The 14542-nt window shown below is 34.9% G+C and overlaps 1 protein-coding gene across 1 annotated transcript; it reads left to right on the top strand.

The window, feature by feature from the left end:
• Positions 1-4218: 4218 nt before the first annotated feature.
• Positions 4219-5145, top strand: LOC311610800 (olfactory receptor 4N5; the record flags this gene model as incomplete). The annotated part of the gene is made up of 1 exon (XM_084862318.1): positions 4219-5145. One exon carries the CDS (start codon positions 4219-4221, stop codon positions 5143-5145), a length of 927 nt encoding a protein of 308 aa, XP_084718444.1.
• Between the last annotated feature and the right edge of the window lie 9397 nt (positions 5146-14542).

Raw genomic sequence — 14542 nt, 5'->3', positions numbered from 1 at the left:
CTTTGTTTTTATCAGAATGAGTTAGACACCATATGTGAGAAAATGAGAAGTAACTAATGCATTGTTCAGAATGAGCAAATTTCAAGGGTGGTAATATTTAGGAGGAAAGGCTTAACACTAAAGAGCAGGTTAAGAATTTCAATCTGCAGAAAAATCCATTGGAATGGACCACTTAGGAAGGACCTACAATACTCAGTCCACCATGGATTGATAAAAGAACCTATTGCCTCAGAATTAATGGAAAGACAGGCATTGAATATAATGAAGTAGAATACATGTAGAGAACAAAGTGAAAAAGATTTAAGATGGAAATAATGTAGGTGAATGAGAGCAGGAAGAAAGGGATAAGGAGGAGAGCGATAAGGAAGGAAAAGCCAGGGATAAAATAAGTGACAGTGCCAAAACTGGTTTGTCTCAGTGGATAGAGCGTCGGTCTGCAGACTGGAAGGTCCCAGGTTTGATTCCGGTCAAGGGCATGTACCTTGGCTGCGGGCACATCCCCAGTAGAGGATGTGCAAGAGGCAGCTGATCGATGATTCTCTCTCATTGATATTTCTAACTCTCTATCCCTCTCTCTTCTTCTCTGTGAAATATCAATAAAATATATTTTTTTAAATAAAATAAAAAAGAAAAAAAGAAAAAGAAAATGAATGGGGAAACATGAAAGGTTGAGATGCTGGCATGGTGATCAGGTCTCCAAACACCTGCTCCAGGAGTTGGTCTGATAGCAGCCAGAATCCTGGCCAGCTCCGTGCAGCCTGCAGGGGCTGGGTGTCTGCACTCTGACATAGGGGAGGGACATCGGCACCCTTTCTATCTATGTATCTTTGGTGCCAAATGTGTGTTTGTATCAGTTCAAATAATAAAAAAGGTTCGAGAGAAACATCCAAGTTTCTGTCTTTGGCTACACTAATAAGAGTGCTTTGCCTTATTTGACTAGAACAAAAAATGTGTCTGTATAAGCTCCATTGCTTTTGTTTCCTCCCCAGGAATTCGTTTTGTACAGAGTAATGTCCATCTGAGACAAATCTGTCCTCAACGACGGTGGTGAGCACAATTCGAGAATCACCAGAACAGAATGTGCATAAATGAGAATGGGAGGAGGAAAGTGGAGGGAAGATGTCTGTGGTAAGCAATTCCGCCTATTAATAATAGACAGGACATAGACATGGGTGATAGAACATAAAAAACAAAGGAGGATTGGAAGAGACTGTAACTCTCAGAGTGTCGCCTGTGTCTAGAATTGTCAACCCAAAGAAGCATGAAATAACTGAAAACCTGGAATACATCACACTTCAGAAAAGGTAATGGGAACTATTGACTTACTTTCTTGAGACAGGCTTCTGTTTGCAGATTGAGGAATGAATGTGGAAGCCAATAGTTAGTTGTCCAGGAGGGTAAAAGACATGAGGAAGCTCCTAAGCTAATGTGAAGGACTATTTTCTATTCCAATTTGCTTCAACTCACTATGTGTGTGCTTACATGTGTGAATATGTGCCGATGTGTTATAAAATCCCATTCCATACATTTGGCTGCTAATTACAAAGGTTACTAATCATACAGAACAAATGTTCTGATGGTTAGGTGTGTCTAGAACAACAGTGTATTGCTTAAATTTCCCATGAGTTCTCCATTCATTGACTTTTTAAGCTTGACTTTTCTTTATTCTTTTCTTCCTTCCTCTCTTCCTAGATTCTCTTTCTAAGGCTGGTAACAATCATTTCTGTCAAATTTAAATGGGGAATTATAAGGTCTTTCCCCCAACTCAATAGTTTTTTTTTTCTTCTTCCCACCCTAAGAAAAACTATTTTAAATATAATAATGTTACATGCAATAAACATTAATGTTTCAAGAAAAATATTTTAAATATAATATTACCAAAACTGTACTAACATAGTATATCACAAAAATTTTAGAAAATATTAAAAATCTGCAAGTTAACAGGGTTACTTCTATTATATTCTACTTTAAAAAGATTTATTGAGATATGATCATCATATCATAAATTCCATCATTTAAAAATTACAACTCAATGGTTTTAATGTTTTTATAGAGTTATTTAAGTATTAACTTATATAATTTTAGAAAATCTTCATCACCTAAAAAGAAACTTCATACTCATTAGCAGTCCTTCCCACAGCCTACTCTTAGCCTTAGGCAAACACTCCTCTATTTTTTTGTCTCTACAGATTTGCCTTGTCCAAACATTTTGCATAAAATGAATTATACAATATGCAGTTCTTTGTGACTGACTTCATTCATATAGCATAATATTTAGAGGTTTGTCCATGTTGTAGCATGTATCAGTACTTCACTCCTTTTTATTGCTAAATTGTAATACACTATCTATTACACATTAGAAATACAAGTATCGCATGTATTTAAAAATCAGGGAAATATTGTATGTCACATTATATTATTTTATTATAATTAGCAATTTTTCACTCTTAAAATTATTCCTACAGTCAAACATGCCCATATATCATAATACTACATATGCATATCCTATATAATAAAAGGATAATATGCAAATTGACCAAATGGCAAAATGATTGGTCTCTATGACAGGGACTGACCACCAAGGGGCAGACACTCAATGCAGAAGCTGCCCCCTGGTAATTAGTGCACTCTCACAGGAGAAGCACTGCTCAGCCAGAATGGCGGCGGCGGTGGGAGCCTCTCCCTCCTCATGGCAGCACTAAGGATGTCTGACTGATGGCGTAGGCCCGCTCCCGAACTGCGAGAGGGTGCAGGCCAGACTGAGGCACTCCCCTGAGTGCACAAATATTGTGCACTGAGCCTCTAGTTTATTTATAAAATGTTTCTACAGTTGTAGTAATATAAAAAGTATAAAACAATCACAAATATAAAACATTGCAAATGCATAATTTATAATAATACAGAGAGAAAGTCTACTATTTTTATGTACCTTAGTTAATTATTTTGTGTATCTCCTGCGGTGAACATAAGCAACCCCTTTGGAGGCCACTATATAGACTAAGCCTCACATCTGAATGTCTCCAACATGAATAGAGTTCTTATTTAAACTAGATTATTCCCCCAAAATGGGAAATATTTATTTACACAAGTAATATCATGGTTAATTATTTAAGTGCCTAAATAAAATAATACCAGTTGAAGGGAAATTAACAATTTCCTAATCAATTTAAACTAAGGAAAACATGCCTTTTTTTCTACAATTTTCTAATAAGAATTAAGAAGAAAACTCATTGCAAATCGAAAAATCTTAGCTGCAATTGCTTAATTTTTCTCATCTGCCAAGTGAGTATATTAGACTCTATGTGCTATATGACCAATTCCAGCTCTAGTGTGCTTTGATTTTATTAGAGATAGCAAAAATACTTTACATGTTGTAATAAATTTTATGTTATCTAAAAATATTTGTGGGAAGAATCATTTGGCTATCATTATGAGATCTGAGGAAGAAGTGGGTGATGGATATACTGTATAGTGAGCAAAAGAGACCTAGAATATAACAGAAATAATCCTGTTATTTGCAGATTAGTGTTAAGATTTAAGAACAGTGTGGAACAGATGCAGGACTGGGACTCTACCAGGGGTGCTTACCTTTAAGTTTGGTAAAATGTACATATCTTACTGTACAATGAGATCCCAGTGACCAGGTTGGATTAAAGGTGCACAAGGGCACCAAAGAAGCACGATGTAATGAGAACTATTAAGGCAAATTCAGAAGGAAAAAAATACATATAGCTGCCAGCTGGGAACTAGGCCTTCTACAGGAACTGAAGGAAAGAAGCACCTGCAAAAGCACTTTTCTCTGTTGGTATGAACACAGAGGACCCAAATCCAGCAACTAATCAAAACTTTGGTAACATAATCACTAGCAGCAACAACAACAAAATCTGATCATTTTAATAATGGCTAAGTTTTGCTTTAATCGGGAAATTGTTAATATACCTCAAGCAAAGTAGCCCAGAGTCCTAAAGGGGCACAATTATATAGATACACTTAAATGGGAACAATGTGGTCATAAGAACAGTGTCTAGAGGAATTGGGAAAATGAAGGGTAGAAAGATTAACTCAAAGTATATGAGAGTTATAAGGCATAAGTTGTTTTCAGCTATGTAATGTTGGCTGTGGCAAATATTGTTTTTTATTTGGAGAAGAGCTATGGCACGGATGAAAAGAAGGTTATAACAATATTTTTTGCTTTGCTATCCTGTAGCTTGAGGAGTCATGGAGAGCGCAAACAGCACAGTGGTGACAGAATTCATCCTCCTTGGTCTGACCCAGTCTCAAAACATTCAGCTACTGGTCTTTGTGCTAGTTTTAATTTTCTACGTCATCATCCTCCCTGGAAATTTCCTCATCATTCTCACCATCAGATCAGACCCTGGCCTCACAGCCCCCCTCTACTTCTTTCTGGGCAACTTGGCGTTCCTGGATGCATCCTACTCCTTCATTGTGGCGCCCAGGATGCTGGTGGACTTCCTCTCTGAGAAGAAGGTAATCTCCTACAGGGGCTGCATCACTCAGCTCTTTTTCTTGCACTTCCTTGGAGCAGGAGAGATGTTTCTCCTTGTTGTGATGGCCTTTGACCGCTACATAGCCATCTGCCGTCCTTTACACTATTCAACTGTCATGAACCCCAGAGCCTGCTATGCCTTGCTGTTGGCTCTGTGGCTGGGAGGCTTCACTCATTCCATTGTACAAGTGGCCCTTATCCTCCACTTGCCCTTCTGTGGCCCAAACCAGCTGGATAACTTCTTCTGTGATGTGCCGCAGGTCATCAAGCTGGCCTGCACTGACACCTTTGTGGTGGAGCTCCTGATGGTCTCCAACAGTGGCCTGCTCACCCTCCTGTGCTTCCTGGGGCTTCTGGCCTCCTATGCAGTCATCCTGTGCCGTGTCAAGGGGCACTCCTCTGAAGGGAAGAACAAAGCTTTCTCCACATGCACCACACACATTATCATCGTGTTTCTCATGTTTGGACCTGCCATCTTCATCTACACTCGCCCCTTCAGAGCCTTCCCAGCTGACAAAGTGGTTTCGCTCTTCCACACAGTGATCTTCCCTTTGATGAATCCTGTGATTTACACCCTACGCAATCAGGAAGTGAAAGCTTCCATGAGGAGGTTACTCTGTGGGCACATGGTTTTCTGAATGGAACAAAGGAATGAAAAAAAGCAAGAAGAGAAAGTCCACTTTGAATTAGTTAACTAATGTATTCATTATGCACTGAATCAGTCAACCATTTAGCAGATATTGTGTTTTTTTAGCACTTCCAATTTTCAGGTTCTATTATAGTTGTATGAATAAGACAGGTAAGATTCCCGGTCTCCTATGGTTACATTCAAGTACCTAATATTATGGTGTTTTCAAGAAAACACCATAATATTAAAATGAGATAGTGCTCTGAAACAAATCAAAAGTAATGCTATGATAGAGATTGACAGGAAAATTATAGTTACTTTACTTTTGGTTGTTAAGCAAGGTCTTGAGTGGTATTTAACTGATACCCAGATGACTTGAGAGAAACAACCATGCAATTACTTGGAGACAGAAATATCTGGGCAGAGATGATGACTATACACGTGCACAAAGATCTTATGAGCTTTGAAGACCATAAAGAGATATAGAGTAGCTGTCAAGCAGTTAATGAATGCAAAAGTGGCAGGAATTGAAATTGGAGAAGTTGGTATGGGCAAAATCTTGTATTTTAGGTGATGGTAAGAATTTCAATTTATTCAAATTTCAAAGACAAACCATTAAAAGACACTAAGCAAAAATAACTACCTAATGTTTCCTATTTGACGTAGGCAACAACCTGAAGATTCTGAATAAAGGACTACATGCAGCCAAATATCATTAAGTAGAAAGTATCGTGCTGCTAAGTATTTTTTATGGACACTTAAAGTTCTAGCTACTTTTTCCTAATTTAGTGGAGAGAGGAAAAGAAGGTTGTTATATTCCATGGAACACTGTTATGAAACTATTTAACTTTCTATTTTAAAGTTTTGGAGAGTTTTGTGGTTGTTTTTAATAGTTATTTTTTTAAATGTTAGAGAGGAATTTGAATTTATTTGAAAATCTTTTTACCCTGAATGCAATGATAATAAGGATTTGGTGTGACAATCATTAGTTGGTTACAGATAACTAAATCACCCTGGTTATTTTTAAAATGGGAATAATATAAGGCGGTAGGCATTTACAAAATCATGAAAATACCTATAAGAGTAGCCTTTGATGTGGCAACCAGTAGCAAACCTCAAGACATTACCAACAAACTGGTATACACAAGGAGTTACTGTTCACATAGCAAATTTTGGAGCTAAGAAACACAGAAGTCCTATTTTTTCCTGCTGGTTCCAGGATCACAGCACCTGAAAACACTCCAGAGCTGCTTTAGTGCCACTATATATCCCCATAAAAATGAAAGCCTTGTATTATGTTATCTTTATGCCCACACCCATTATTCCTAAATTTAAATCTCACATAAGTGAATCAGAATTCCTGAGAATACATCAGGGTTCAATTTTAATTCTAGAGGTCTGTAGATGAACCAGAGATAGACTGAGTATTATGAAGGCTGCAAATCAGCTTAAATCCAAACTCTTGTTTGGATTAAGCAGAGTGTCTCAACCTTGGCATTATGGACATTTGGGGCCATATAGTTCTTTGTTGTGAGAGGTTTTCCTGTGCTCTATAGAATGCTTAGCAGCAATCCTGACTTCCACTTCCTAGCTGTCAGTAGAAGCTCCTCAGCTGTAACACCAAAAGTATCCCTACATTTTGCAGTCCTCTAGAGGACAAACTTGCCCCCTGCTGAGACACACTGGATTAAGAGAATTAACCTTCACTATATAGATCTAGTGGTGAGAGGAATGATCTTTTGGGGAAGCCTATATGCCTTTAAAATGTTAATGAAATGTCCATAATTTAATAATAATCACTAGAAATAGCAAGATAAAAACATGTTATCAAAAAAATTAGAGAAAAAAGAGAGATAACTAAAATATAAGCACACATTATCCTATGAAAGCAAATAAAAATAACATTATAATTACAATAATCAGTATGTTCCAAATAATAATTTAAAAAATGTAATAAATAGGTTTTAAAAAAAGAAGTTGAACTAAGAGTTGGAATCCATAGAAAGAATTCAATGAAAATTCTAAAGTGGAAAAAATCTAAAATCTAAATTCATTAGATGAGTTTAAAATTAGATTAAACACAGGAAGAAACTAAAGAATGAACTGAAACTGAAGTCAATAGAAAATAATAAAATTGAAATTCAAGAATGGAAAATACAGAAAAGGATATTAGAGATATTAGAGATATGTTAGATAGAATGAAAATTTCTTATAGATGTACAATTGAAGTCCAAATAGTCTAGGGAAAAGAGTGAATGGGAGAAATGCAATATTTGAAGATACAATATAATTACAAAGAACATTTACAAATTGATAAAAGACATAAATCCATTGGTTGATACCTTCCACCCTTTAACCTCCCATGCCTTCCCTCTGAGGTTAGACAGTCTGTTCTATGTTTCTATGTCTCTGGGTCTATTTTTGTTTATCAGTTTATGCCAGACATTAGATTCCACATATGATATCATGTGATATTTATATTTCTCTGACTGGCTTATATGCATAATCCAAGAACACAGACAGTGGGTGGTGAAGGCTTCAGGTGAGAGTGGGGTGGGAGAGGGGAATGGAGGGAAAAAGGAACATATGTAATACTTTCAACAATAAAGATTTATTTTTTTAAAAAGACATAAATCCACATATACAAATACTCTATGTATTGTAGCACAAGCAGAACAAAGAACAATAAAAGGCACAAACACATCAATGTAAGAAAGATAAAGGAAAATCTTAGAATCATCTGGGGTGGGGAAATGCATGTTTATTTGAAAAGAACAATGGTAAGACTAACAGCTTTTTTTAATATATATATTTTATTGATTTTTTTACAGAGAGGGAGAGAGAGTTAGAAACATAGATGAGAGACAAACATCAACCAGCTGCCTCCTGCACAACCCCTACTAGGGATGTGCCCACAACCAAGGTACATGCCCTTGACCAGAATTGAATCTGGGACCCTTCAGTCGGCAGGCCAATGTTCTATACACTGAGCCAAACCATTTAGGGTGACTAACAGCTTTTTTATAATAGAAACATGAAAGCCAAAGGATAATGGAGTGACATATTTAATATGCTGAAAGAGAACAATCTAAAAATCTATATAAGTGGCACAATTTATTATTGCTAAGATTTGGAAACAGCCTAAGTGCCCATCAACAGATGAATGGATTAAAAAACTGTGGTACATCTACACAATGGAATACTACACTGTGGCAAAAAAGTAAGAAAGAAAGAGAGAGAGAGAGAGAGAGAGAGAGAGAGAGAGAGAGAGAGAGAGAGAGAGAGAGAGAGAGAGAGAGAGAAAGGAAGGAAGGAAGGAAGGAAGGAAGGAAGGAAGGAAGGAAGGAAGGAAGGAAGGAAGGAAGGAAGGAAGAAAGAAAGGAATTCTTACCATTTGCAACAGCGTAAATAGAAGAGGAGACCATTATGCTAAATTAAATAAGCCAGTCAGAGAAGATAAATATCACATGATCTCACTCATTTATGGAATATAATGAACAACATAAACTGATGAACAGGGACAGGTCCAAAGACAGAGAAGCATTGATCAGACCATCAAACCTCAGAGGGAAGGTAGGGGAGGGTGGAGGTAAGGAGGAGAGATCAACCAAAGGTCTTGTATGTATGCATATAAGCCTAACCAATGGACAAATGGACACAGACACCAGGGGAGTGACATGAGTGGGGGCGTTGGGAGGTTAATGGGGGGATGAGGACACATATGTAATACCTTAATCAATAAAGAAATTTAAAAAGAAAAAAAGAAAAAATGAAAGTCTATATGAGATTAAAACATTGTCTTTAAATAAAGGTAAAATAAAAACATTTCAGAAAAAACAAAAATGAGTGAATCTGTTGCCTAAGAAGTTTCACTAAATAAATATTAATTGCTGTTCTTCAGATAATAGAAAATAATTCTGTAGGAATTTCCAATTTCTAATTTCTGTAGGAATTTCTAATTTCAAAGAAAGAATAAAAAATAAGAGAAAATAGATTTTTAAATATGTTGATATATGTAAATAAGCATACAGTGAATACTGACTATACATAAAATATAGCATGATGTCTTGTGGGGCTTGTCATATATAATTACATATATGATTATTGTAAAAAATAAAATATCATTTACATATAATAGTTTTATTATTGTTATGGCTGGATTAAAATTTACTTTCTAGTGAGATACTTTATATTTATTTATATTTTCCTACTCTTTTTGCTTCCTTTTGGTGTAATTGAAAAGGCAAGTAGATGAACTCTCCCCCAGAGCCTCAAGAAAGAAATGCAACTCGGCCAACCCTGTGAGTTTAGCCCAGTGAGATCTGCATCAGACTTCTGAACTAAAAAAAAAAATGTAAGATAGCAAATACTTGCTAGTTTACGTTATTAAGATAAGATAATTTTCTACAGCAAGAACAGTAAATTAATACACCATTGTTCAGATAAATAGTAACGTATTAGCATAGTTTTCTATTTCTATTTCTAACTTTTAATCTATATGAGTTTTTCTTTTTAATGGTGGCTTCTTTCCTGCAACATATATTTTATCTAATACAACAATCTCTGTTTAGTTAGGTTATTAGGTTATTTGCATATATTATGATTACATTTTGATTAAAATTTCTATTTTATTTGTGTTCCATCTGTCAGGTTTTTTTTTTTAATTTTGTCATTTTTTTATATACTGGAGTGTTATTTTATATTATTATTTATTTTTATTTGTTCTTTATTTAAACTTTCTCATATTAATAATATTGGGTTTTTAGCTAATTCTTTTTTGTGTGATTTTTAGTGGTTATTTTAGAGCTATAAATGCATATTTTACATTTTTAACTTATCCCAGTCTAATTTCTATATTATATTTTTTCAGATATTATATAAGAAAGTTACTACAGTAAGCTTCCATTTACCTCCCCTGAGCTCTTGTGTTGTGCTGTTTTATATGAAATGTCTACTACTATCTACTGTGATAATACATTCATTAATATATTGTTATTTTTGCTTTATATAGTTATCTTTTAAAGAGATTTATATAATAAAAACAAGAGGCCAGATGCACAAAAATTTGTGTATTGGGGGTTGGGACCCCTCAACTTGGACTGCCCCCTCTCACAGTCTGGGAGCCCTCAGGAGAAGTCTTACTGGCGGCTTAGGCCAGTTCATGGCTGCCTGAGCCCTTGGCTGCCTGAACCCACAGCTGCCTGAGCCCCAGGCCTTGCAGCCGCTGTGGCTTTGTCCAGAGATATCTGCTCAAATTAGCATACTACCCTTGTATTAGTATAGATTGTTTTTAATTCTCTTTATGCTTCATTTTGTAGACAGCAGACTTCCCACCTCTGGCTCCTTGAATAATATAATTTTATTCAAGATCAATTTATTATAATGATATTATTATTGAAAAAAAATGGATTCTGGGCCCAGTCCACTGTCTGTGTGGAGCTTGCACATTCTATTCTCTTTCAGTCCACCTGGGTTTTCTCTGGGTACTCCAGTTTCCTCCCACATCCTTATGACTGAGTATGGGTGTGGGTGTGCCCTCTGAGTGAAACCTTTTACATTTAGTTGTAGTTGATGGCCCAGAAGTGGTCTAGCTTAGCAAATGTTTCATGTGTTCTTGAGAAGAATGTATATTCTACTATTGTTGGATGAAGTGGTTTATAAATGTTAATCAGGTAAAATTGACTGATGGTTTTGATGAGTTCAGCAATGTCCTTACTAATTTTCTGCCACTGAAAACAGAGTGTTGAAGTCTCCAACTATACTAATGTCTTGGTCTATTTCTCTTTGGAGTTATTTCAGTTTTGACTCATATATTTCAGGCTCTGTTGTTAGGCACGTATAAATTAAGGAATGTTGTCTTTTTGGAAAATGAATATCTTCTCTCAGTTTTTCTCTATCCTTCACTTTTGAGGTATAATTTTACACAACATAACAATTTAGGTTGATTTTTTTAACACTATAAAATATTTAGTGTTAAAAAAAATCAACCTAGATTTTTATACTTTTTTCTTAGTACATGGTTTATGACAAGAAATCTGATGTAATTCTTATCCTTGTTCCTCTATAAGTAACATGGTTTATTTCTCTCTAGAGTCCATCAAGATTTATTTTTTCTTTTTTTTAGTTTGATTTTGAATATAATATGCTCTGATGTAGATTTTCTTTATCCTGCTTGTGTTCTTAGAGCTTTCTGGAACTGTGATTTAACATTAGCCACTATTATTCTGAAGTTCCACTTGTTTTGCATAATTTGTACTTGAAGATCTAGGTCTCAACTGTTAATTATTTTTTTCAGTGAAAAGAAAATAGTAAAAAAGGGAAAACAGAGTCAGATCATAATATTTCCTTCTCAAACCTATAAAGTGTTGGAATCTTAATAACACTGGAATTTACATAATACTTTGTAAAAGTATTACAAATAATAGGTAGGTTTCTATTTTGTTTTGTTATTTAGAAGAATATTAATAATGCTGCTTTTTACTCAATGTTAAACCTAGAACATTGCTCAAGAAAACACAGAAATTTTTGAAACTTCAAAATATTTTCTACTCTTCATGAAAACCCTACAAAACCAGCAATTCAAGGCACCATTGGCATATACCAGTGACTGGCTCATCTCTCTCTGCTAGACATCTCCTGCCTACTTATCCAAGTCAACTGAATTCTGCTGGGACTAGAAATGATAACTCAGTTCTGAAAGAATGTTCCTCTTGAAAAGAAAATAACTGAAGAAATATTTTAAAACTGTGTTTAAATTTCATCATTAGAACTTATATGATTGTACTCACCAAGTCTGTCTTTGACCATAGGCACACTTACAGGTAATACTCTTAATTCAGAGAAACTCAGAAATTAAGAAGTCCCAAAGGAGCATAGCATGACTAGCTTGAAAGTTTCCTACCCCAGAGGCTACTCTCTATAATGAATATATGCCTCACACTCTCCCACGATCACTGGTCACAACAGAAAATGGATTGTTTTGCTGAAATATGACTTTGTTTCAGATTCTAGTTAGACTGTGAACAATGCTTTATCCATGGGAAAAAATGTGGTCAAACATGGTGTCTCTCAGGTAAAAAAATATAATTTATACTATGTAAATGTCTTCATTTCTCCCTTAATTACCCTCCCCTGTCACATTGAAAATAACTTCACAAAGTTTTAATACCATATATCCATACATATTAGTTGGGATGGAAGTTGATCATACATTGCTTCTTAGATACCAGAAATATCAGGGGTTTTTTGTTTCTCTTAGCTACATCTTGGTACTTCTGGACCTCCTATCACATCAAAATATATGTCTTCTATATAGTCACATAGCGCCTTCAATGCCCTGGTTGAGAAAGTTTTCATGTTCTCACAGCACCACAATCATTAGATTCCACAATTTTCATGGGTTAAGTAACTCTTCCAGGCACAGATATGTACTATAATTAACAGAAATTTCCAACATGGGGAAAATTGGTTATTAATGAGTTAGCTCAGAAAGAAGCCTAATAGAAACATGGAGGAAAACAGCTCAAAAGCTAAAACAGTCAATAGTGCCTTTGAAATGGAATGGGTGCGCGTGGAACAGCAGGATATATAGAATGATATCACAGAAGGAGAAGGACTAAAGTCAGAGAACATTGGGTGTGCATCCCTGTCATGCTGTCTCTTAGCCCTGAGACTTCTAACAGGTTGTCCTGAGAGTCAACCTCAGAATAATAAGACATATTTCATGGGTTTATTGTGGAAATTAATTTAGACAATGTAAGTGAAAGTTCCTAGCACAAAGAGTGCATTCAGAGAGAGACAGAGAAACACAGAGAGACAGAGGTACTTAGTTTTGAAATGATCCTGAAATTAGCAGCTCCAAAAGGAAAAATGGAAATTTTTTCACATTTTTTTTTTAAGTTTTTATTCTCTTTGGTGAGTTCTGCTTTTAAGTCTTTTGATTCCATACATACTCTTGGAAGCTGGAGATTTATCTCCCCCATCTAGAATACTCTTGAAAATTTATTTTAAAAGTATTATGAGTATGGATATTAACATAATTATTTTAGCAGTAATATTTTGCTTTAGTAACTCAACTGAAATAATATTAACATTTTTAAAAGCCAGTATTAAGTAAAAAAAGAAGACATAGACTTTTACTTCTTTGGTATAACCTAAGGTCCTTTCTTTTTCTTTTTCTTTTCCATCTAAAGAGCCCAGAAGTGATGAGTGTGCAGTAAGAAAATATTTTATAAATTCTTATTGGCCATATTAGAAAAAATTAAAATCCTCTTATACACTTAGTACTTTCTAATTTTGTTTTTATTTTCATCCTTGATATCTTATAACTTTAATGAATTTAGAAAACATCAACAACAACTTTAATTATAGACAACAGTGAGGGTAAAGCCCAGACTAAATTAGAGGAAATTCTGAAGCAATTGGTGCCAATAGCAATAACAGAATTATTATAGATACCGAGAACATGTTTCATACATCTATTGGTTATTTATATTTCTTCTATGTCAATACTTTTTCATAGGTCATTAATTCTTAAGGAACATCTTATTTTTTTCTTGATTTATAGGAAATCATATTTCTTCTCAACAAACTAACTCTTCTCTAAATTAACATTCTTTCTTAATTCTAATAGGTCCTCTGTTAACTGTGTTTGGCCATTTACCTTTTATTGACATTGTTTTGCCAGCAGTACAATGAGTATGATTGTTATTGTGAGTGGTTTAAAATGTTTTGTATAGCTCTGAGTTATATAGAAAAAAATTTAAAACTATATAGCTGTTCCCAACTTTGATAGAAGGCTAGGAACACCAGTCATCAAGAACTTAGTATTGGCTGTTAGAGATAATTGATCTATTATGGCAAAGACTGAGATCCAAAAATTTGAAAAAGAAGAAGGAATAGGAGGAGGTGAAAAGAGGAGAAGAAAAACTGGGAGGAGAGAGAGAAAAGTTTAAAAGAAAAAAAAATATATCTTCTTTACAGCATAATAAGATTGTTAGATTTTTTAAGTAATTTAAATAGCAAAAATAACTCCTATAGAGACAAACTAAATTCTAACTTGTGATAAGAACTCTAATTAATTTGTAATTTACTCTGCCAAAGATTGTTTGGGAGAACATATATTTCAAAAATCATGACAAGGCATATGATACTGAATGAAAGTAGCTTGCTATGGACATGTTGGAAATAGGAGAATTTACCTAACTCTAAAATGGTAGCTAGAGCCTCAGAACCCAAGGACCCTCTCCTGTGTAACACAAAAAAATCTTTATCTCAAGTACAGTGACTCAGTCTCTCTCCCAGTGTTCACCACAGCTTTTGGATCATTTTAGACATTGCAGAGATGTCCAGATTTTAGTTTCTCAGAAGCTATGTTGTTTCAAATTTAAAAAATTTTAAAAACCTTA

This window comes from Pipistrellus hanaki (assembly GCF_964339955.1).
Source record: "Pipistrellus hanaki genome assembly, chromosome: 1".
Classification (NCBI taxonomy): domain Eukaryota; kingdom Metazoa; phylum Chordata; class Mammalia; order Chiroptera; family Vespertilionidae; genus Pipistrellus; species Pipistrellus hanaki.
The sequence above is the reverse complement of the archived record's forward strand: the minus strand, read 5'-3'. Positions and strand labels throughout refer to the sequence as shown.